The sequence below is a fragment of the Mirounga angustirostris genome, unplaced genomic scaffold, assembly GCF_029215605.1.
Source record: "Mirounga angustirostris isolate CCGP_5_RB_7025 unplaced genomic scaffold, mMirAng1.0.hap1 SCAF_1, whole genome shotgun sequence".
Lineage (NCBI taxonomy): Eukaryota > Metazoa > Chordata > Mammalia > Carnivora > Phocidae > Mirounga > Mirounga angustirostris.
The window spans coordinates 60,455,409-60,478,279 of NW_026991709.1; the positions used below are offsets into that span (position 1 = coordinate 60,455,409).

Genomic DNA, 22,871 nt, shown 5'->3' on the forward strand with positions numbered 1-22,871 from the left:
CAGCAGGGAGTCTGCTTCTCCCTCTTCCCATACCCCCAACTCAGGCAGGTGTGGGCATGCGCTCTCTCTCTCTTGCAAAAATAAATAAATAAAACCTTTAAAACAAACAAACAAACAAAAAACTCAAATGCAATAGCTTTCCCTTCTAATCTCTTTCCTTTTAACCTCAATCCCTTACAACTGTTCTCTCCTCAGTAGCCAGAGTTGTCCTTTATAAAGTGTCTATCAGATCATGTGACTCTCTCACTTAAAAACTTTTGATAGCTTTTGGAGTGCCTGGGTGACTCAGTCGGTTTAGTGTCTGACTCTTGATTTCTGCTCAGGTTATGATCTCAGGGTCTTGAGATCAAGCCAGAATCAGGCTCCGTGCTGGGTGGGGAGCCTGCTTAAGATTCTCTCTTTTCGGGGCACCTGGGTAGCTCAGTCTGTTAAGCAGCTGCCTTCTGCTTGGGTCCTGATCCCAGGGTCCTGGGATGGAGCCCCACATTGGACTCTTTGCTCAGTGGGGAGCCTGCTCTGCCTGCTGCCCCCCCTGCTTGTGCTTGCTCTCCCCCTCCCTTTCTCTCTGTGTCAAATAAATAAATACAATCTTTAAAAAAAAAAAAAAGGTTCTCTCTCTTCCTCTCCCTCTGCCCCACCCCCATCACACTCTCTCTTTCCAAAAAAAAAAAACCCACTTTTTTTTTTTTTTTTTTTTTTAGAGGAAAACACTATAGTATGTCAAAATCTAACACAACACACCACACCACAATACAATAGTGAGGAAAATGGTACTGGATACATTTGTTACATTCTAAACCAACCCAATAGACTATTGTGTAAACAAAACAGTAAGGTAACACTTTAAAACAGACGAACATTTACCCACCAAGAATGCACAGTAAGCCAACAGTCCACTGTGGAGATTCACTCAGCATAATGGTTATTGGAAAATCACAAAGAATAATGTAACAAACTACAAAACTTTATGGTCGTGTTCTACCTACTAATTCAAATAAGATAAATGTTAGTTATTCATTTTCTATGTGTGTTTTGTTTTAACATCTCCACTGACTGTTTAATGCTTTATTGGTTTTGTTTGAATCTGTTGGTTGGTATATGCGTTCGGTTGAATATATTGACCACATCACACTTATTGTAGCATTGGTAGAAGAGGACCTATGAGAATATCTATGGAAAGGCCATATGGAGGTTCTCACGGAGAGATCTTGATACTCTGTAACTCTGTTGTTCAGAATTTCAATGTTCTACTGGTAGCTTCTACATCTGTGAAACAAACATGCTGCTATTCAGTTCATCTACTGATAATGGGGGTATCTGATTGCCTGTAGCTGTTGCAGCGAAGGGGACGCTGGTGGCAGGTGTTGGTGCTGCAGACACAGTGGTGGGAGCTGCGCTGTGCATCATGGGCACAACACTTGAAGCGGGTGCCATGCACAGTATTGGCCCTGCAGGGATAAATGCCGGCTGCGGGAGCTGCAGGTTAGCCAGAGCCTGCTGGCAGTGGAAAACGCTGGGGTTAAAGACCGGAGTGGCACCATTGGTCTTTTCAAGTGCCGATCTCTGTGGTATCAGCTGAAGCATACCAGGCTGGAGGGCCATAGCGGCAGAAGCTGAATGGTTCATCTGGTGATGAGCTGCCCTGAGTTTGGCTTGCAAGTGTGCAGGAGGATGAAAGTACCGGCATTTCTCCCGGGTGCATCGCCCCTTGATGTAATCCATGCAGATCGTCACGGTATTATCACTTGCCTCAATCATGGAAACATGCGTGGGGTGAGCATAGCGACAATCGTTTTCCCCACGGGTACAATTTCCACGCTGGAATTCTCGGCAAACCTCCAGTTTATCCGAACGCATCAGTTTGGGACCAGCAGCTGCTGGCAATACGAGAGGCGGGTTTCCAGAAATCAGAACAGGTGCATTCGGTACAAGTTCAGCGGGAACCAGGCCCATCCCAGGATGAGGTAAGTAAGGATTGAAAGCCATTGCAGGATTAGCTGCAAGTGACGGATTCATAGGAAAAGAAGTAAGCGATGACATGTGAGCATTCTGGACCATAAACTGCATTTGCTGGGCGAACATGGCTGTGGCAGTCTTTCGTTGGATCAGATTGTTGCGTCCATTAATTTCCAGCTGAGTTTTTAAGTGTGGAGGAGGGTTAAGGTACTTGCAGTTCTCCCTAGCGCACCAACCCTTGATAGCTTTTCCAGACGAGTGCAAACACAACGATAGACGTTTACACAGAACACAGTTTGTAACCCCTTCCAAAAAAAAAACCCCACTTTTGATAGCTTCCCATTCCACTTAGAATCAAAACCAAACTCATTACCACCAAAGCTTATAAAATATACTCTTGGTCACCAAGTCTACTGGACTTTTAGTTTTTAAAACTCATCACACAACATTCTTTTTTCAAGGCTTTGCATGTATTACTCCCTCTACCAGGAATGCTCTTTCTCTGGTCTTTACTTGAGAGGTCTTCTGTGACAAATACATCTAAGTGGTATCCAGGAAGTCACTTTCTAACACATCAACCCACTTCTTTTATTTTCTTTTAGGATTTGCCTTCAATCTGATTTTTTTAAAAAATATTTACTTGTTAAATTTCTGGTCCCTGCCTATCTCTTTGAACATCAAAATCTACCCCTCTTCACATCCTACACTCCATTGCAATTATATAGTTTCATGGAATAACCCATATTTCATCTTTTCCCTCTTTCTAAACACCATTCCTGGAATGTCTTCCTTTCTCTTCTTTTTATATAACGCATTTCTAATTTATTTCCATAATGTGGCTGGAGTGGGTTTCTTCTTTGTGGAGACTCTCTCATCCTCCAGGCAGATATGATGATCCTCTCCTTTCTGCCGTTATTGTGTTAGTATATATTTCTGCTACAACTTTCAACAGACTTAATTATAAATATTCATTAACATGAATGTCTGTCTCTTTTACTATACCAGAGCTCCTTTAAGGTAGTAATCATGTTTTGTTTATTGCCTATGTATAGCCCTAGTTCAATGCTTTGCACATACTAGGCTCCCATTAAATAAAAGTTGAGTAAATGGAACCTATACAAATGGACAAATATCAGTGTCTAGTAAGTAGTATGTGATGGCAAAATTTGGTTAGATCTAAGGCAAAAATCTCCTAGTTCCCACCGATCAATCATGGAACCTGCTCACTCTGGCACAGTTTATAATTGGGCACCTAATAGATATCTCACAGAGCTAAGACTACACAGACTTGGATTTCGCCCAAGTGGTGCCAGCTGGTTGCTTCAGCAAATAACAGGCACCATTTTGTAGAGAGATACTTCAACATTGACAGAAAGATAGCCATACTTGACACTATGAACTTCTTATGATCTGGGCTAAGGATGAGATAGCCATTTAAAATATATTGCTATAGTCATTTTAACCCATTAATCTGCCTCCTAAGCCTAGTGCTAAAGATCAGCCCTTTCCTAATACCTATAACTGGTGTCTTCTAGTACTGCTCCCACAGGAATCTTGGTGAGGTTTCATATCCTTCTTCTGTATGTTAATGATCTGCCCTATATATCTGTATGTACATGTACACACTCTCCCTCTCCTTTCACTCTTTTAAATTTCTAGTTAGAAAAAATATGCATGTTTAATTGTTTTTCCTGGTCCCTGTATATGTGCTATGGAAGCATCCATCTGTCTGATATTGTATTTATCCCCAAACTGGTAAACAAATGGAAAGATACTAGTCCATTTACCTACAGGGGAATGAAGAAACAAATGGCCAGGTAATCACTGAGTTAGCAACATCTACGTTATGTCTCTTACACACAAAAATATGATTCCTTCTGGGGAATGGAGCTGAAAAGAAACAGGCTCTCCCTTGGAATTCTGGAGAGGGAGAAATATTTTTCAACTTAGCCTGTCTCCTTTTTAAGAATACTTATGAGAATCAAGAAGGGAGAAGAATGATCCATGCATGGATCCATGGTCACTAGGGAAGGGGGTCCTTTAAACCAAAAGTCACTTTAAAAGGGGGGGTCCCTTTAAACCAAAGCTAAATGACATCAAGATTAAATATACATTTTTGGTCTGGAAAACTTAAACACTTTTTCAAATTTATTTCTTTAGGAAATGATATTCTAGGTTTCAAGCTGCTAACTTGCAAAACAAACTTTGGAAACACTTCTCATTTATAGGTTGGGGTAATGCTCACTCCAAAATCATATTGGGAAGGACCAAAAGAATATAATTTGCCTGCTTAAGGAATGGATGAACATAAGGAAGGCAAGATGAAGCAGACTTCAGCTGAAAAAAAAATGAGTCACTTTTCTCAGTTGTACATTTTTTATTTTGGTGATTATGTGGGAGGTGAAGAAGATGCTTGAGTAGTTTGGGTTGCTGAGAGAGAAGATGAGAGAAGCAAGTATTCAACATTGGTTGGTTTGGTGGGATATGGTGGAACTTTGAGAGACCCACCACACATATGTGGAACGACTTGGAACCATTTCTAGAGAGGATTTATTTTCCATCCCAGTGATCTAGCCATATATTTTTTGTTTCCACTTTCCACAGACTTTTCCATAGACTGTTCTCTCAACAGAACCCTTAATAGGGTGGAAAACCATTTTCACATCAAGGTTCTGGGCTTCTCAATTGATGTATACCCAGAGACACTGCAGTGTCAGGCCACTATAAATTTTAAGTTGCCAATAATTTTATTATATTCCAGGAATAGCCAATAAATCTGGGTTGTTCTGATTAAGCCAAATTTCAGCCACACTGGAAATAAGGGAGATTCTCTCTGGATTCCAGTGGAAGGTCTACAGGTCAGACCTATGTTAGTACAAGAAGACTAGAGAATAGAATAACAAGACCTTCAAGGCATTCTGTACATACAAGCTTTTATTACCTCCTAACATTAAGTGGTGCTATTTTTTCCACCTGAAATACTTTCTTTTCCTCTATTCTGCCAAACCATGTTCTGCCTCCAAAAATTCTGTTGAAATATCACCTCTTTATAAAATCATTTCAGACATTTCCTCATTCCCCATCTGGTTCCATACTGCAATCACTATAGTAACCTCCCTAGTAAATCCTCCTTCCCCATATTGTTTGTGTATATTGGTATATGTTGCATAAATATACATACACACATATACATAGTCAGAGAAAGAGAGAGAGTATTTATATACATTTTATATGTGTATTTGTGTGTTGTCTTTTCCTGTTTCCCTAGACACTGCTTCGGTGTCATTCCTGAGTTCTCTTTTTAGATTTCACAAGGCACTGTACAATATTTGCCCATCCTGGGTCTGCAGTTTACCCTACTATCTTTTTATTTAATCTCCCAGGGAAAAGTTTTCATCCTTTTTCACTATATGTCTGATGGTGATAATTATCATTGACTAGTAGAGCTAAAGGGATTTTACAGTTTATGTAGCTTGTTTGTTTGTTTAATTTCTCTTTAGCCATAGAAACTTTTTGTCCCAGATATTTATCAGAATCCCAAATATGTAAAACAGATAAAGGTGCTGTTGTGGCTAAACAGAGTTTGGTGGTTCAGAGATCTGTCTGGTCAGCATCCCCCTCCTTCCTCTGAGGCCCCTCTGAGGAAGCCTAGGAAGCAGAGTTTTGAAAACACTGATCTACGTCCAGTCCTTCATGGTGCCGATGTTGGGAGTTGTGTGATCAAGGTCATTCAGTACAGGAAGGTTTGAACAAAAATTCCTTCCTATATCAGTACTACTTCTTTCAGAGGATGAAAGAGGATCAGGCTCTCAATTTCTACATGTACAAATTCCTAAATAGTCTAAATTTGTGATGTTAGCATTTATGTGGTTCATCAATAGACAGGATTCTTCTACAAATGAAGAAGTACCTTTTTTCCCCCCACTTTTGACTCATTCATCTTATTTTTCAATTAGTCTTCTTTATCAGGATGAATTTTGTAGGATAATATTTTCCTCAAATATTATATGGATGTCATTCATTCATTCAACAGACATTTATGAATCATGTACTAAGCCAGAAACTATGTGAAATACTGGAAATATAGAAGTAATTTTTAAAAAAAGAAACAATCTTTACCCTCAAGTATAGTGTGGTAGACCTATGTGTGTCTATTTTAAAATCTGTGTCCTAGAAAGTGCTCCTAAATAATTTTATTAATTTCAGTTGCATTTTCCTATTGCTCAGGGAAGCTTCCCATTATAGGCATAAATTAGTGTTTCTTCTCATTAGATATGAGTACCCAACTTGCTTTGGAGGCCTGGAGGGTGAGTTTTGTGAATAAGATAACATTCGCAAGTATTAAGGCTTAAATGCCAGAACTTTACAGGGTTTTTAAGGATTACATGTGTTAATTCATGTAAATACTTAGAACTATACCTGGCATATATAAGCACTTAATGTTAGCTATTGTTCGTTATAGTTGATGTTGTTGATGATGATGTTGTATCTATATTAAATGAATCCTATGTCTCAGTATCTTTTGGTAGGAATTCTTCAAGGACTAGCTTCTGGACTTTGGGGTGTGTGTGTGTACGTGTATGTATGTCTGAGGTTTAACGAACATATAATTGGTTAACTGAAAAGTGAGTTATTAATGTCACTGATTTAGATTTTGTACACTCTGCACTCTCAATGCTCTTTAGGGCTAATATATATTGGTTCTTAGAGTCTAGAACTCAGAGATATAACTAGCCTGTCTTACAGATGTGGCCAATAAAATCAGAATGGAACTTTGAGCTTGCCTCATACTTAGAAGCTAAAGGAGCCCATCATTTCCAGGCAACTGGAATGTGAGCATCTCAAGATCTAGACTTAGACATTTTGAATCTTCAAGGAAAAATGCAAACATGCAGTGACAATTCTAAATTATCCTCAGTGGTATGGGCATCCAGGATCTGGTGGCTGGGGTGCCCAGTCTGATGTGCTAATCCGTCGGTGGTCTTGGCTTGTCTGTGTTTCCTGGGTTCAGCTTGCTTCCTGCCTGTTTTTCAAGTCGCCTTCTCTGGCTTTCCCATTAATAATGTCAGCTCCAATACTGTCCTAATGAAGTCTAGTTTCTGTTGCTTGCACCCCAGAATTTGACTGATGAAACCCAATACTCAAGAAATCAGGCCCGAGCTACTATTTTTCACCTGGATTACTGCAAAAGCCTCAGGACTTTGCGCTCGCTGTTCCTTCTGGCTGAAATGCTTTGTTCACACCTATTCTCTTGACTCGCTTCCTGACTTCCTTAGGGCTCTGCTAGACTCTCACCTGTGTAGATCTCATCAAGGACACTTTCTCTCTTCACTCCGTATAAAGCAGCACCCACTCTGACACTCCCTCTCTGGCCCCTTTTATACTTTTCACTTTTCTTTCTAGCCCTTGTATCCACCCAAGGTATTCATTTATTATTATCAGCTCATCCCAGGGGCATGTAAACTCCCTGACTCTTAGTCACTGATATTTTCTGACACCTAGTACCGTGCCTGGCACTTATTAGATGCTCAATAAATATTTCTTGAATGAATGAATGAATTTAAATTCTGCTCAGATGCAATAATAACAATAAGCTAAAAGTGTGCTATAGCTAATGCGTCCATTCCACTTTCCTTCATGTCTTTCTTGATTCCTGTCCTTTAATCTCAACCAGTAGCATCCTGTATATGTCTTTCTGCCTATCTGTCAGTCTCAGACACGTGACACAGTAGATTTGCTAAGAATAATGAAAGAGAAATTTGGTCCTGCCTACCACCACAAAATGCTTATTTTCTCTTCTTTTACATTTTAATTGTTTAAATATTTGGGGAGGATTTTCCTGCTGTGGTAAATTTATACTCATTAAATTGTCAAACGTGACGGTATTAGTTATTTATAGATTGCGGGCGCCGTAAGGGGAAACGCTTGCTTTTGCCACTGGCACCATCTGGCTTTGACTGATTATTGTATTTTACCTGATAGTCTTTGGACAGGACTATCAGGATGATGAGTGGGTGAGAGTGGGAGGGGTTCAAACACTGGTTGAGAAAGGATAACAAACCTGTAGCAGTAAGTCAGACACCATGAGGCATTCTAAACACTGAGTAAGATAGAACATCCATCGCATGTCCTATTTGCATTCCAGGTTAATCTTCAAAGAGCCCACATGGCAAAAACATTCCAAGATAAAAATAGCAAGATCATCTAGAAAAGATTCAAGTTGCAAAGAAAAAAGAAAAATCCTTTATGGTTGCTGAGTATGCCATGACTCCACATGATTATGGTTGTAGCTAGAATTCTGTGTATATCTTTTAACAGCATTGGTGACTTATAAAATGAAATTTTTTTTTAAATGAACCTTTTAAAGACATCCCAAGACATTCTAAGAAGAAATTTGATTTGTAGGACTTGAAGATTAAAATATATAATGGCAAATGGCACCATGTCAGGCACTGAGGTCTGTGGTTATAAGCTGATCTTGAATCAAAACCTAGTCTCCCACTGACATTCTCAAAGTCCAGTTTTCATCAGAGGCTTTATTCCAGACAGAAGTATGGTGATAACTCTGCTAATGTAGGGTGTCTTCAGCCTACCTGGATCCATCTGACAGTCTTGTCGAAGCAGGAAGCCTAAAGATGCTATTATTTAATCTTTCATCTTTCACCAGAGAAAGGTATCTTTAAGGCACATGTGTGGCTGGTCCCTATATTATTTTGGTTTATCAATAGTTCACTTCTTTCATAGTATCTCAATTCTAGAAGAGATTTTAGAAGTAAAGTCATCCATGAATCTTTCATTTATTCACCAGGACATATTTATTGAGTGCCTACTACAAATTAAAAGCTGTAGACTGAAAATATGAATTAGATATGGTTGTCCCCTCTATGGGATTCATTAATTCCTCTTCATGATATCCATGTTAGGCTGGAGTTCAGCCTAACATTTTGTGTGTGGCTATGCATTTACAACACTCTTCAAATGAGAGAAATTAGGTTAACCTCACTTACAAGGGTAGAGAGGCACAACTAAAAATGTGCTTACCCCTCATCATTCAAAAAGTCAGATGCAGAGATCAAAGGAGAGTCCTCAAAGCTCTGAACAGTTAATTCAGTGACCTCTTTTACCTTTGTATTCTTGTCTTGGTCCTGTCAAACTTCACTGTACCTGACCATTCTCCATACTCAGCCAGAGATGGGAGCTAAATACTGAATTTGGATATTTGTAACCCAATGAGTATTAGTCTCCTGTTGCCACAAAGAATATCACTAACCCTCTTAATGTATTTCAGAACACTTTCCCTTCTTATTGAATGGAGCCTCATTAACTCAGATTAGTTTTATTTGCATAGAAAAATTAAGTTTTAGAATAAATCTACAGTATTAAAATGAAATTCCTACATTTGTAAAATGTTTAGAGACATCTCAAGAAAAACATTTCTTAAGGCTTTTCAGCATTGGCCTTGGCAAGACTTAAGGCATTAAGATTTCCCACAAAATGAAAAATAAAATGGCACGCAAACACATACATATACACAAAAACTCGAGGTATGGAATTTTAGGGATTATTGAGATTTCTAGTTTGGGTCTAAGGTAATGGTCAATTGTCACTTATCAGAATGTTGGTTCAATAATAATTTAGAAAAATTAAACATTGAACTAATTTTTAAAATTTAAAATATGATGCTAAAACCAAAGCATATTAGATTATGCCTCTTAATAAGATTAAACCATGATTTCAGATTCTCCTAATATTTCCTCACTGTCAGGGTCCAGAAACTCAGGGCCAAGGGTAAGTCAGCCTTAGATAAACAGATTGTCTGGCTTAGGCCACCAATCTGTCCAGCATTTGTGACCTATAAAGATTTTTCCTGCAAGCAGCTCTGCTTATGCCGACTGTTTATATGCACAGTGGAAACTTCCAACGCTGTCATTCCCAGGTTTTCTTTGCTTATACAACTAATTACTGCTGTGCTGGGTCATTCTTTCTATCTTTCTTTATCTTTTTTTTTTTTTTTTTTTGCTATGTATTGGAGCCAAGAAAGGCTCAATTAACCTATGCCTTTTGGTCAAAGATAGAAGTCAAAGAAGAAGCCCTCAAGATTATAATGTTCAAGCTTTGTATAGTATGCCTTGGTCATGTAGCAAGGACTTAGGGACAGTTGCTGTAGGTGGAGATTCAGAAAGGGTATAATGAGAGAAAAGGAAAGAGAGACTGAGTACATGCTTCAAATCATTCTGAAGAAAGGGAAAACTGTAGAAATAATTCAAGACAAAGGAGGGAAAGCTCAACAGGTATCTTGGATTAAACATAAGCCCTCAGGGGCGCCTGTGTGGCTCAGTCGTTAGGCCTCTGCCTTCGGCTCAGGTCATGATCCCAGGGTCCTGGGATAGAGTCCCGCATCTGGCTCCCTGCTCTGCGGGAAGCCTGCTTCTCCCTCTCCTACTCCCCTTGCTTGTGTTCCCTCTCTCGCTGTGTCTCTCTTTGATAAAACCTTAAAAAAAAAAAAGCCTTCATAAGTATTTGTGGTGCCCTAAGTAGATTGCCATTTCTTATATTGAAGATATAATCAGGAAAAACCCTAATCACAGGAGACCTCTCCATTGAGACTCATTTGCAATTTGATACCATATTATATGTTAGAAATCCCCTTCTCACATTGTTTTTTCTTAAGTATCTTTTTCCAGGAAAGTAACAACCAACTTGTCTTTCCTGAGCCCTTGCTGTGAGCCTAACTCCATGAGGACATACTGTGATGGCCAAGAGAATGTAAACCCCACCATTTAGGAGAGGAAAGAAGACTGATGTTTAAGAAATATGTACAAACTGAGGAATGACACTCAGGAAAATAATGAAATAGCCAGTCTATAATTAAAGGATACAGGTGTTATGACAGATCCTTGTTGGAAGAGGCAGGGGAACATGAAGACTTTAAGGATGGGAAAAGCAGAGAGTGGTCAAGATGAGAGAGGAGAAATGGTATTCCAGCTACATGGGATGACACAGAGCAAATTGTGGAGCCTTGAGGGGACCATCCTGAAAAAAGTGAAGAGTGTTTGATGATAAGAATTAGGGGGAGAAATAGGTGTGTAGATGAGGCCTAGCCAAAAAAAAAAAAAAAAAAAAAATTGGCCTGTTCTGGTAAGAAATTTGTGTCATCAGCAACTTTTGGCTAAAGGAATGACATGATGGAAGATGTATTTCGGGCACGAGTGCATGCAGTGTTTCCTGGGGAGACTGGAGGCAGGAAGGTGAGTTCAGAGCTCAGTATTTTTTCATATATAAGTAGGAAAATGAAACCTTGGACTAGGGTGTTCACAGGTGGAATTGAAATATAAAGCTGATGGTGGCCCTTTTGAAGAAAATGGACCAATTTCAGAGGCTAGGGGCATGAAGCAAAGTCTCTGCCAATGCATGTGGTCTGTGACTCTTCCTATTCATTGGACTAGGTGACAGGTAGCATAGGTAGGATGACAAAGCAAGTCATAAGAGCAGCCCTTGTTTTAGGCAATTATTCTGGGCCCTTCTATGGATCTACTTGTTCCTCATTTTCAATTTCCTAGTTCTTGGATCACTAGCTCTATTTTCTACCCTTATTTTCTGCTTCTGACCCCTTCATGTGTACTCTATCAGGCATTCCTTCTTGGCCTGAGATTGGGGATTTTCCTCTACTGGCCTCTCAGTCCTGTTGTCTTCTCTGGCCTTGGAGACCATTTCTAACATTGAACTTTGTCACCCATTTCAAATCCAATGAACCCTATAAGCCAACGCCAATGCCCCTAACTCGACCTGTGATGGGTAGAGAAATAAAATATGATTGTAAGATTTCCAGCTTAGATAAGTAGAGTGGAAATACTATTGGCAGAATTGATAAACTTGAAAGTTAAGAGCTGATTTGTTAAGGAAGACCATGGTTTTGATTTCTAGCATGGGTTGTATGAGTAAGGTATCCAGAAATAAATGCTTAATTGAAAGTTCAGAAGTGGCGGGAGAGGAGACAGGGCAAGTGACTCAAAGGATGATTGAAAGCTTATTCAAGTCCATGGGCTTCAGTTAAAGGAGAGTTAGAAAAAGAAGAGCTGAGGGAAAGGCTTACTGTCCCTTCAGTGGCAGAAGATACTTCATTAAAAGAAAAGAAACAGTGGCACCTGGGTGGCTCAGTTGGTTAAGTGTCTGCCTTTGGCTCAGGTCATGATTCTGGGTTCCTGGGATTGAGCCTCGTCTCGGACTCCCCGCTCAGCGGGAAGTCTGCTTCTCCCCCTCCCTCTGCCTCTCCCCCCGCCCGTGTGCTCTCTCTCTCTCTCTCAAATAAATAAATAAAATCTTAAAAAAAAAAAAAAGAAAGAAAGAAAGAGACGAGTTAGTAAAAAAACTAGCATACAGAATCAAAGAAGCCAGTAAGGAGAAAGCTCCAAAATAGAATGGTCAACATGACTAAATCAGAGTGATCAAAAAGGATGAAAATGGAGAATAGACCACTGCATGTGGGAGGACCATTGATAGCCTCCAAGTGGGCAATTTAGTAGAATGGTGAAGATGAGAGCCAGATTGTAGGGACGTAGGAGGGGATTGAGGTGGAAGAAATACAGGCAATTGGCAGAGACCACACACAAGAAATTTGGCACTGAACAGAGGAAGAGAGATGAAATTGTAATAAAAGGGTGCTATTTTTTGAGCTACGGAGAGGCCTATGTTAAAGCAGAGAGAGGAATAGCGAAGGGAAGACTGAAAAGCTAACGCAGGAAACAAAAGTGACATCAATGACCAGACAGGTTCAAATTCCTAAATTTCAAGAGAGTTCCTTGTGGAGAAATATCCTTCAGAATAAAAAGGAAAAAGAAGAGAATGAGAGATTTGTTGGATTGGGATGTTATATACTCGGGGGATCCTGTCAAATTCTAACACCCCTTCCTTTTTTTCTTGGTGAAGAACTTCAGTCAGTTGCTCAGAGTAAAAATGAGAAACAAACACTGTTAGGAGAGCTTACAAAGCAACAAGAGTGAGTTAAGTAGCATGTTCCCCAGTGGTTTATGAATTTGCATCACCTAGAGATTTTTCAAATGCAGTTTTCTGGAGGAGAGACTTCATACACAAGCTCCTCAGAGGACTCTGAAACATGTGAGGTCAGGAGCCAGTGCCTTACTGAGAGGTGGAGCCATCTTGAAAATACTGTGAATTTAGGAAGCTAACAAGAAGCTACAATGTCTCTCACCCCGCGGCCATTTTAATCTTCACAATCCTCAGAGTGCTTCCTTCACTAGGTGTATTTATATGGGAAAGAGAGTGAAACTCAACCCAGCATATACTGACAAGAGCTCTTGGTTAGGTCCATAACATCTGGGAAAGCGGTAAGGTGTATCTACACCCAAGAAGAAAACCTCAATTTAATTAGGTATGTACCTGAAATTTAGAGGATGATGTAAACCACTTATTTTTTCCACTGAATTTCCTTTTAGTTCATTAGGAATTTCCTTTGGGCATCTGGGAGTCCCTATCTCTCTCTGGGCTCCCTTATTGTTCTCTTTTCACTCATCCCCATTTTCTAGCACTTTGTCTATCCCTCCTTCTCCCCCACCCCAGTTCCATCCCAGATTTGAGGTGGGATATTAGATCTTTATAGTTCTGTGCCTGCTCTATTCTAGTTCTTGGATCAGCATTAGAAGCTTCAGACATTTGGTCCCTAGAGTTTTCAAAGCTGCACATGTAGATCAACTGACATTTGCTTGGTAACCTTGCCCCCCTCTCTGTAGCATAACTTTGATATATTATTTTATATTTAAGAAGTCAGTGTTTCTTAATCTTGTCTTACTCCTCATAAAGAGTAAAGAGGAAAGAAAAAGTGTGTGGAAGAAAGTAAAATTCAGTTCTGCCACATGGGGATACCTTTAATTATTTAGAACTCATATACCAGGAGGCCCACAATAGCAGGAGCATAGGATTCGTGGTGGAGTTCTGGGAGTTGTAGCATTATTAGTTTCCTGCTAGGTGAAGTCTTAGTCTCTCTCTCTCTCTCTCTCTCTCACTCTCCTCTCTCTCTCTCTCTCTCTCACACACACACACACACACACGAACTGTTATTTTATTTTGTTTGAAAAGTTAGGCTTAGTGTTTGAAGATTATCTTATTAGTTTTTAGTTTGGTTGGTTGGTTGATTGATTGAGTTTTTTGTTTGTTTGGTAGAAAAAAATTTACTACCACCTAGGGTGAGAGAGCGTCAACACTGAATGCTGGAACACTGAATTGGACCCTATGATCAAGAGTAAACATATCCTGGGGCACCTGGGTGGCTCAGTCGTTAAGCGTCTGCCTTCGGCTCAGGTCGTGATCCCAGGGTCCTGGGATTGAGCCCCGCATCAGGCTCCCTGCTCAGCGGGAAGCCTGCTTCTCCCTCTCCCACTCCCCCTGCTTGTGTTCCCTCTCTCGCTATGTCTCTTTCTGTCAAATAAATAAATAAAATATTAAAAAAAAAAAGAGTAAACATATCCTAAACTCATTTCATATGTAAATTCTATATTTTTGTTTCTTAAACTGCATTCCATTTTACTTACCAATGCAGAAATGGGAGGTTTTAGTTTCTTTATTTCCTTCAACCAATATACCAATATACTTAAAAGAGTATAGTAGTTTCCTCCATTTTTATCTGTCCCACGCTTCTCTTAAACACATATAATTGGTCCTCCCCACACTCCTTCCCTGTTCTAAAATTGCTGTCTGAGGTCCTTAGTGACCTCTGCATTTCCATTTCCGAAGACCTTCTCTCAATTTTCACTCAACATTTTCACTGCATTGGACTCTGCTGGACACACCTTCTTGGGATTCTCTCTTCTCTTGGTTCCTATTCTGGTTTTTCTCAATGCTTATCAAGGCTGGTTTTCACTGGATCAACTTTCTCCTCCTATCTTCTATATACAGATATCTCCCAGAACAAGATCTTAGTCTTTCTGACCTTTTATCTTCATCAGAAATCTCATTCACCTTCCTAGCTTCAGCAATCACCTTTTCATAAATGACTCCCAAATTTTCATAAATGACTCCCAAATTTCAAACATTTGAAATTTAAAAATTACTCCTAAAGAGTATTTCCCAAAATATATGTAACAATAGTAGAAAGGAGATATTACTCCTTTATCAATTTAATAAGTATTAAAATGATTCTTACTAGATATCTTTAATTGAATTCCCCTTCCAGACCCTTATGATCGAAACTGAATCCATCATCTTTCTCCAAAACCCATCTTCCCCTTTGGATACCCCCCTTTCTGTTATTTCTTCCCATCTCAGTGATGATTTTCTCATCTGAATTTGTAAAGCACATACTAACTGTACCACCCATTTAATTCTGAGCATATGCTGCTTTGTGTTATTTATTTAATTCTTTCATTTTATTTCTTGTTACCATTTTATTGCTTGTTTACTTAAACACTAAATAGTTGGAGGGCAAGAACTGCATTTTCTCTGTCTCTATATTCCTGATTCTGATCCAGTGTTCAATAAATTATTTTTATTGTTAAGATGTTTCAACTAAGTTGCTAATATTTTATATATCTCTTTCATTGTTGAAAGGTTGACAGATTTTGATAAAAAGTAGTAGTTACAAAGATTTAATTGTGTTCAGACTACCATCTTGAGACAAAATGGCAGCTAATAAATTTACTTGTAGGAGAATTTCTGTAACATTATTAACAGTGGATTTTTTTTTTGAAGATTTTATGTATTTATTTTAGAGACAGAACATGCACATGTGGGGGGGAGTGGGGAGGGGCAAAGGGAGAGGGAGAGAGAATCTCAAGCAGACTCTGTTGCTGAGTATGGAGCCCCACATAGGGCTTGATCTCATGACTCTGAGATCATGATCTGAGCCGAAAAAGAGTCAGTTGCTTAACCGACTAAGCCACCCAGGCACCCCAAACAGTGGATTCTGTACAATTTTATACATGCTTACACTGAATGTGTCCTGTTATTCATAACCTCTGGTAGAGGGAAGCTACAAAAAATTTATGAGGCAAGCTGAAGGGTCTAGAGTTAGGTTAGGTTAAATAGACAGCCAAATGAGAGGTAAGGCTGAACTAAGAATTGGACACTGGACTTCTACAACTTATTTGGAAAAATACTGACATCAGGGGATCTGCATTTTCTTATTTTTTCTTGACCAAATTATGGGATAGTTTTTCCAGTGTCAAAGGAGGCTAAGGAAGATCTGAGAAATGGTTTCTGCTCTTACCTTGTGTTTTGTGCCATTAGTTTACCAAGAGTAACCTCTACCTTAAACTCCTATTTCTCTCAGGAGTAGGTTTATAGATTCTTAGAATTAATGAGCTGGAAAAGACTTGGCCATCTAGTTCAAATCCCTTGTTTACAGATATGCAACCCCTGGGTCTTATCTCTGAAGCCTCAATTTGGTACTAGTCCTAGAGTTTGGGTAATTCCATCCAAATGAAAATATTGCTGTTATATTAAAAATAACATTTAAATTTTATTTATTTATTTATTTTTAAAGATTTTATTTATTTTTTGACAGAGAGAGAGAGAGACAGAGAGAGAGGGAACACAAGCAGGGGGAGTAGGAGAGGGAAAATCAGGCCTCCCAAGGAGCAGGGAGCCTGATGCGGGGCTTGATCCCAGGACCCTGGGATCATGACCTGAGCCAAAGGCAGACACTTAACTACTGAGCCATCCAGGTACCCCAACATTCTAAATTTTAAATGCTTTGTTTGTGTTTAATGGATTTTTCCACAAAAAAAGTAGATTCACTTCTCACTTTTCAGATACTTAACATTTGAAATTTAAAAATTACTCCTAAAGAGTATTTCCCAAAATATATGTAACAATAGTAGAAAGGAGATATTACTCCCTTTCTCCTGTCCACTTTTCCCTCTACCCCAAATCCACTGTATATAAGCATTTATGCATTGCCTCTGCGATAAGATAATTCTGCCATTCTTAAGGCTGGAAAACTCAGCTCAGTTAAGTCTTATTGGTTTTAAGTTTTCTGCTCTGTTGTAGAATAGCCTATATTTCAAGTTTTCCATTGTTTTCACTTTAATTTTTCAGTTGCCCACTATCTGTATAAAACAGAATTGGCACTGAGAGGAAAGTACCAAGTGATTCAAATATTGACTATTATATTCATTTTTAGTATGACTTTAAGCAAATCACATACTTGTCCACTTAGTCACCTACAGTGGATGAAATAGCAAATTACACAAGTTTATCTGAAAAGTTCTTCTCTGGAGAAAGAGACTTAGGAAATACAAACTCTCTCTTTATTGAAGAGCTCAGCTCTTCCCAGGAAGATCTGAGCAAATGGTGAGCAAACCCAATACTACTTCAGCACACCTCTCTCACAGTCTTGTTTTAAAAGCCCTGTTTTATTTGAACACTGTGTTCCTGAGTCAAAAGAGTACTTCAGAAAAATCTGTCTTCCTGGGGGCAAAGCAATCTCACACAGTCACACTCCCAGAAAGACAGATACTGCTGAACACTGGACAAAAGATGTTGTGGGTTTTTTTTTTTTTTTCCCTCCAGCAAAAATTACTCAAATTGCTTGAGAAAAAGACACAATATGATGTTTATCCCTGTTTACAGATGTTTAACCAGTGCCCCTTCAGAGGGTCATGTGCCTACGAACAGCATCGTAGTAATTATATCCATTGCTGCAAAGAACAGATGTGTAAATTGGTGGTTTCTTGGGGGAAAATAATACCAAGTCCACTTTCCAGAAATGTACACAGTGCAGTGCAGCTGTAATATTCTGTATGGAGGTCTCTTTAGTGTCTGTAACTGAATGTGCCTACATTTAAAGAGTATGAAAGTTCAGTTGCGCATCTAACAGGGAAGTCCAGGGTTATCCAGAAAATAATTCAGATTGTTTGGTGTGTTTAAAAATTCCTAGTGATATTGGACAAATTTCCATATCCAGAGAAGGTAATAACAAATCTTTGATTCTAAAGTTTTCAATCAAGAAATATGTATCAAGTAGAAAGTGGAATTAGGAAACCTCTGTGCATTTAAGATATAAAAACCAGATTTCAGTGAAACCAGATTGCATCAAAGTGATCATACTTTTGACCTGTGAACACCAGAATATTCCTAAACTCACCACTGCAGGGGCTGGCAAGGATTGGGGGTCCCTAGATCCTCCCCTGACAGCTAGAATCCAATAATTCCTTATTTTAAAAGCCTATGTTACCTTGGATATAAGAAGAATTAGATGAAATTATTTCTACTATTGAATTTATTGTATTGAAAATACTAGCTTTCCCTGAGGATATATATTTATGTGAATATATGGAAATCAGTGTGACCCCTAAAAATTAAAACAAAACACGAAGTGAACAAGGTAAGCTTATTGTTGTGGAATAGCTTATTGAACAGGCCTGTTATCACAGATATGGATATCACTATAAGCTTCACTACCTTCTTTCTGTATAAATTCTCTTCCTCTTAAACTGTGTCAAATTTCGTGTGTAGAATGTTATACAGTGATTCAGTGTGTGCCTAAAGGATGCGATTTCTCCTGGACCCAGGCTATCTGTACCTTCACATGTTCCAAAACTTTGCAGAAGATCAGTATGTATCCTATAACTTAGTAAATGTGCTAAAACATCGTTAATTTGTACGTACATTACAAACTATAATAAGCAATGACATTATGCCTGACTTGGGAATTTTGCTTCTGGGGCAGAAGCATAATCTTTTATCAGGCTATGCTTTTCTGCATTCGTGATTCCATACAAACTACCCATCAGCACCAAACCATGGTTCTATGATTGAAATGTAACAGAGGAACAATCTAGTCTGCTAATCTGGATCATTCAGGCCCAGAACGGAAGGATTATAAAGAGACCTGCCAATTGGCTTAGGCCAAAGCATGCCTTTTGACACTAATGATCTAATTCAGTTATCTACTTTGTTCCAAATTCAGCCTTCTCATTCTCTGTGGCCTTGGGGACTCAAACAAAAACACAGGAGATGATGAAGGCTAACCCAGCTCTGCCACTCACCTCTAGGCCTCAGTTCCCATGGCTGTGAAATGACATGGTTTGATGACCTCTTCTAGACTTCCGTGTTCATTGTGTCTGCACATACTGGAATTTAGAATAGAAATTCTTGGTCATATGTGTGGGTTAGTGCAAACTGTCTCTAAAATCAGGAGGCAATGGCATAGGAATAGAAAATTCTCACTGTTGCTTAATACAGACATTTCAAGAAAATCAAGGAAGCTATTTCCAAACCGGAGTGTGGGTCAGATTATAGCCCTTATTGTGGTCTAAGCCCATGAGGGTACTTATTAAAATGCATTTCATGTGCTCCACAGCTAGCTCTATACCATACTCCCTCAGTGAGCATCATGGGAGATGGGGCCATGAATCTGACTTACACAAGCACTCCTGGTGGTAAATATGCATGCTGAGGTTTAGAAACCCCTAGTCCCAATGCAAGAGCACTTTTTCTGCTAACCTGAAGTTTACCTGGGAGCAAAATCACTTAATTTGCCCTAAACCTCAATTTTGTAATAATGGAAACAGTATCAGGGCACCTGGGTGGCTCAGTTGGTTGAGTCTGACTCTTGGTTTCCACTCAGGTCATGATCTCATGGTTGCAGGACAGAGCCTTGTATTGGAATTTGGGCTTCCGCCTCAGCAGGGAGTCTGCTTCAGATTCTTTCTCCCTCTCCTCCTCCTCTGCCCTCCCCGCCAGGCTCACGAGTGCACGGGTGCGTGCTCTAGCTCTCTTTCTCTCAAATAAATAAATAAAATATTAAAAAAAAAAATGGAAACATTAGTCTTTCCCAATTTCCCAGAAAGTAAAAGTGTTAGTGTCTTAGTGGAACAGCCTTTTAGAAAACAGCTTCTTAGAAAAGCAAGCAATTTCCTAGTTACAAATGGGTTGTATTTCAAAAATACAATGTTAAACTTGAAATGTACAATGCTTTCCCCACAGAAATAACATAAAATCCTCTTAAGATTTCTAGACCTGTCTATAAAATTTAGGTTAAGCCAAATGTAGCTCAAATTCGGTACATTTGTAATGGAAGCACAGGAGAAAACAATGTTATTGGGTTTTGGAAGGTAATAGAACAGTTTTTTATATCTAATTTCATTTGAAAAAGGAAATACACAAACTTCCCTTTTCTGGGAAACAGTAGTAGGAATGAAAACTATGCAAAATTCTTGTTTATTAGGCAACTTTGGGTCATAATGGGATTCTCTCTCTCTCTTCTTTTTTTAGAGAGGGAGAGATGGGAAGGGTGGAGGGAGAAAGAGAGAATCATAAGCCAGCTCCAGGCCCAGCACAGAGCCTACACGTGGGGCTTAATCTCACAACCCTGAGATCATGACCTCAGCTGAGCCAGAAGCTTAACCGACTGAGCCACCCAGCACCCTCATAAAAGGATTCTCTTGAGGAATGAAAAGAGGGGTGGTTAAAAGGAAATTTCCAATGCTGACTGGATAAAAGTCAGGAGAAATACCATTGGGGGTGGGGTAAGGTCAGGACAGAGAGAAAATGGAGAGAAAGAGGAGTAAAGAGGAAATGAGTGGTTTATGTGAGCATGTGATGGCCTGAAGTGGAAGTGTAGGAGAGGTGAGTTGTTTAGGTCTAAGGAGAAAAACCTACTGGGTGCCTGTTTACCAACCCCAGACAGAAGAAAGGAACACCGGGTAAGAGATTTTGTCAATTACCTATATTTACCACCAGATGGCAAAATTGATCCAAGGCCTCTTGGGTACTGGTCAGTTTATAGAGAAGAGGGGAGATTATGTGGTATTATTGTGGCAATTCAATTATTTACTCCACAAATACTTATTGAGCGCTCACTATGTCCTATCAGCTATGCTAGGAACTGGTATTGAAATGGCCAACCAAAGTCCTTGCCCTCAATGAACTTACAGTTGGGTGGGGGGTTAAGCAAGCACAAGAGCGGCCCTAGAATATTAGTTAATATTCTTCTGCAGTGAGATACAGGCTTGCTCCTTTGACGACCTGCCTCAATGTCAGCCCAGACAAAACCAAAGATAGGCCAGGAATTCTTTCTCTCCACTCACTTATATGCCCACAGTGCCTCCTGAACTTCTACTCCAACCCGATTTCTTGGGTCTTTCAGAACCAAGTCTTCAGTCTTCCTTTAAACAAAGCTTACTCTCCTTTGGCTTTTCTCCATCAAAATATCCTGGTTAGGGTGACTGATATTAACCCGATTAACCAAAAAGAAGAGGTGTTACAGAACTCCTCAAACCTGGTGTCATTTGCATGTTAGGTGTTTTTTTGTTTGTTTGTTCCCTTTTTCCTTTTCTTTCCTACAATGCCGCAGTCTAGTAACATTTAATCTCCTGGGGGGTAATGGACACCTCTTACATTCTTAGTAAAGCTATGGACATTCAACAGAAAAATAATCATATAAACATAATTATATAAACAACCTACATCACATACTACTTCAGATTCAGGAACCCAACCTTAGAACACCCCAGACTTTTTTGAAAAATCATGCAATTCAAAGAACTGACAGAAACCATGGGAGTTTGTGGAACAGCATGACGGGGAGCAGCGGAGAGGGTTTAAGCAAACTTTTTCATCTTTCCGCAGGAGAGCTGGTTCTGCCGGGTCTCTCCGCACTCCGTTTCTCGCGGCACAGACGACTGTGCGCCTGGCCTCCCTTTCCCGAGTCGGGCGTCGTTGCTCAGCCTTTGTCCCCCGGCCCCCTCCCCCTGCACTTGGACTCGGGTTTCCGTCTCACTGCCCCGCTTCGCGTCTCCCTCTCCGTCCCCTTTGGGCGTTCCCTCCCGCCTCTCTTTAGGGTGACCTCATCCCTTTGTTTCTCCCCGGCTGCGCCGCCGGCTCCCCGGCCCCTCCCCGCGCCGCCGGCCCCTCCCCGCGCCGCCGGCCCCTCCCCGCGCCACCGCCCCGACTCTGGGCGGAGCTGCGGGAGCGGTGGGCGGGGCCTGGCCGCGGGGCGTTGCTCGCACCGCACAGCTCCTCTTGTAATCCTCACTTTCGGGTTTGACTACTTGTTTTCCGCAGCGCCGCGGAGTGCTGTTTTAACGAATCTCCGCCAGCTTCTGTTTGGGCGGTAACTGCTGCTTTCGGGGGCCCGGAGAACAAAAGCCTTGGGCCTGTCCACGGTGGAGGAGTACCAGGGGCACCGCGCGGGCTCCCTCCCTCGCCCTTCATTAGTCTGTTGGCCTTCACCCCTTGCTTGCAGGACCAGCAGCAGCCTGCTTGCAGGGACTGGGCCCTCAGTCATGTCAAGGTTACTCTGCGGGGCAGGGGGGGCGGAGGTGAGGGGGAAGGAAGAGAGTGAAAGCTGGGTCAAATGGAAGTCGCAGTCTTGTCCCTCCCAGTTTTCCTTGCCTGGAGGCTGCAAAAAGCACATTAGCATTCCTCGGGTTGTGCGCGCCTGTTTCTCCAGCACCAGAAAAGGAGGAAGGTTTCTGTTTGTCCGCAGGAAAAGACCTTTGGAAACTAAGCAGCAATGCCTTGTCATTAGAGTATAACAGTGAGAAAACCAGCTAGGTCAGAGCCAGAGACAATGATCCTTCATTATTAAAAAGAGAAAAAGAAAAGAAAAGAAAAGAAAAAAGTTTCCTAGGCTGCTTCATTTGAGCTTACCATTTCCCGCGATGAAATGCAGGCTCCTTAGACAATTGAGGGAAGGAAGGTGACTGAGGCAAAAGGGAAGAAATGAGATGACTTCTGGAGATGTGGCCGAATTTAGACTTGGTGTGAGATTTTCTCTTAACCTGGAAACATATGGTACCAGCATGTATTCGTTCGTTCATCCAATAATATTGTTAAAAAACGGTTAAGGAAGTCAATTTAGGTGTTACAAACAGACTTTAACACTTCATGAAGCCAGCAGTCTCTGGTCTCAAGGGTCCCAGGGAACTGCAAAATGGGGTGAAAGGAAGCTTTTATAG

At 40.4% G+C, this 22,871-nt stretch overlaps 2 protein-coding genes and 1 long non-coding RNA gene across 5 annotated transcripts in view; 1 reads left to right on the forward strand and 2 right to left on the reverse strand.

Annotated features, from left to right (window-relative positions):
* Positions 1–22,720, reverse strand: part of LOC135364628 (uncharacterized) — an 81,278-nt gene extending 58,558 nt beyond the window's left edge. Inside the window, exons 1-2 of the long non-coding RNA XR_010412072.1 lie at positions 22,564–22,720; positions 18,957–19,040 (exon numbers count right to left, since the gene is read on the reverse strand). This is a non-coding gene — a long non-coding RNA (uncharacterized LOC135364628). The remainder of the gene's footprint in view (positions 1–18,956; positions 19,041–22,563) is intronic.
* Positions 1–22,871, forward strand: part of GAP43 (growth associated protein 43) — a 101,157-nt gene that overhangs the window by 14,852 nt on the left and 63,434 nt on the right. The gene's annotated exons all lie outside the window — the stretch shown is intronic.
* LOC123863399 (muscleblind-like protein 3) lies at positions 761–2,082 on the reverse strand. Of its 3 annotated transcripts, none has more exons than XM_064575583.1 (2): positions 1,837–2,082; positions 761–1,626 (listed from the first exon to the last, which is right to left on the reverse strand). In XM_064575583.1, the coding sequence occupies exons 1-2, from the start codon at positions 2,080–2,082 to the stop codon at positions 1,261–1,263; spliced, it is 612 nt and encodes a 203-aa protein (XP_064431653.1). In that variant the 3' UTR covers positions 761–1,260. The 3 variants fall into 3 exon arrangements, with proteins under 3 accessions (XP_064431653.1, XP_045758871.1, XP_045758870.1); XM_045902915.3 differs by having other exon boundaries at positions 761–1,494; positions 1,600–2,082; XM_045902914.3 differs by having other exon boundaries at positions 761–2,082.

Excerpts from the sequence above, each read along its gene's own strand:
- LOC123863399 (XM_045902914.3), bottom strand. The coding sequence starts at position 2,082 with ATGTTCGCCCAGCAAATGCAGTTTATGGTCCAGAATGCTCACATGTCA.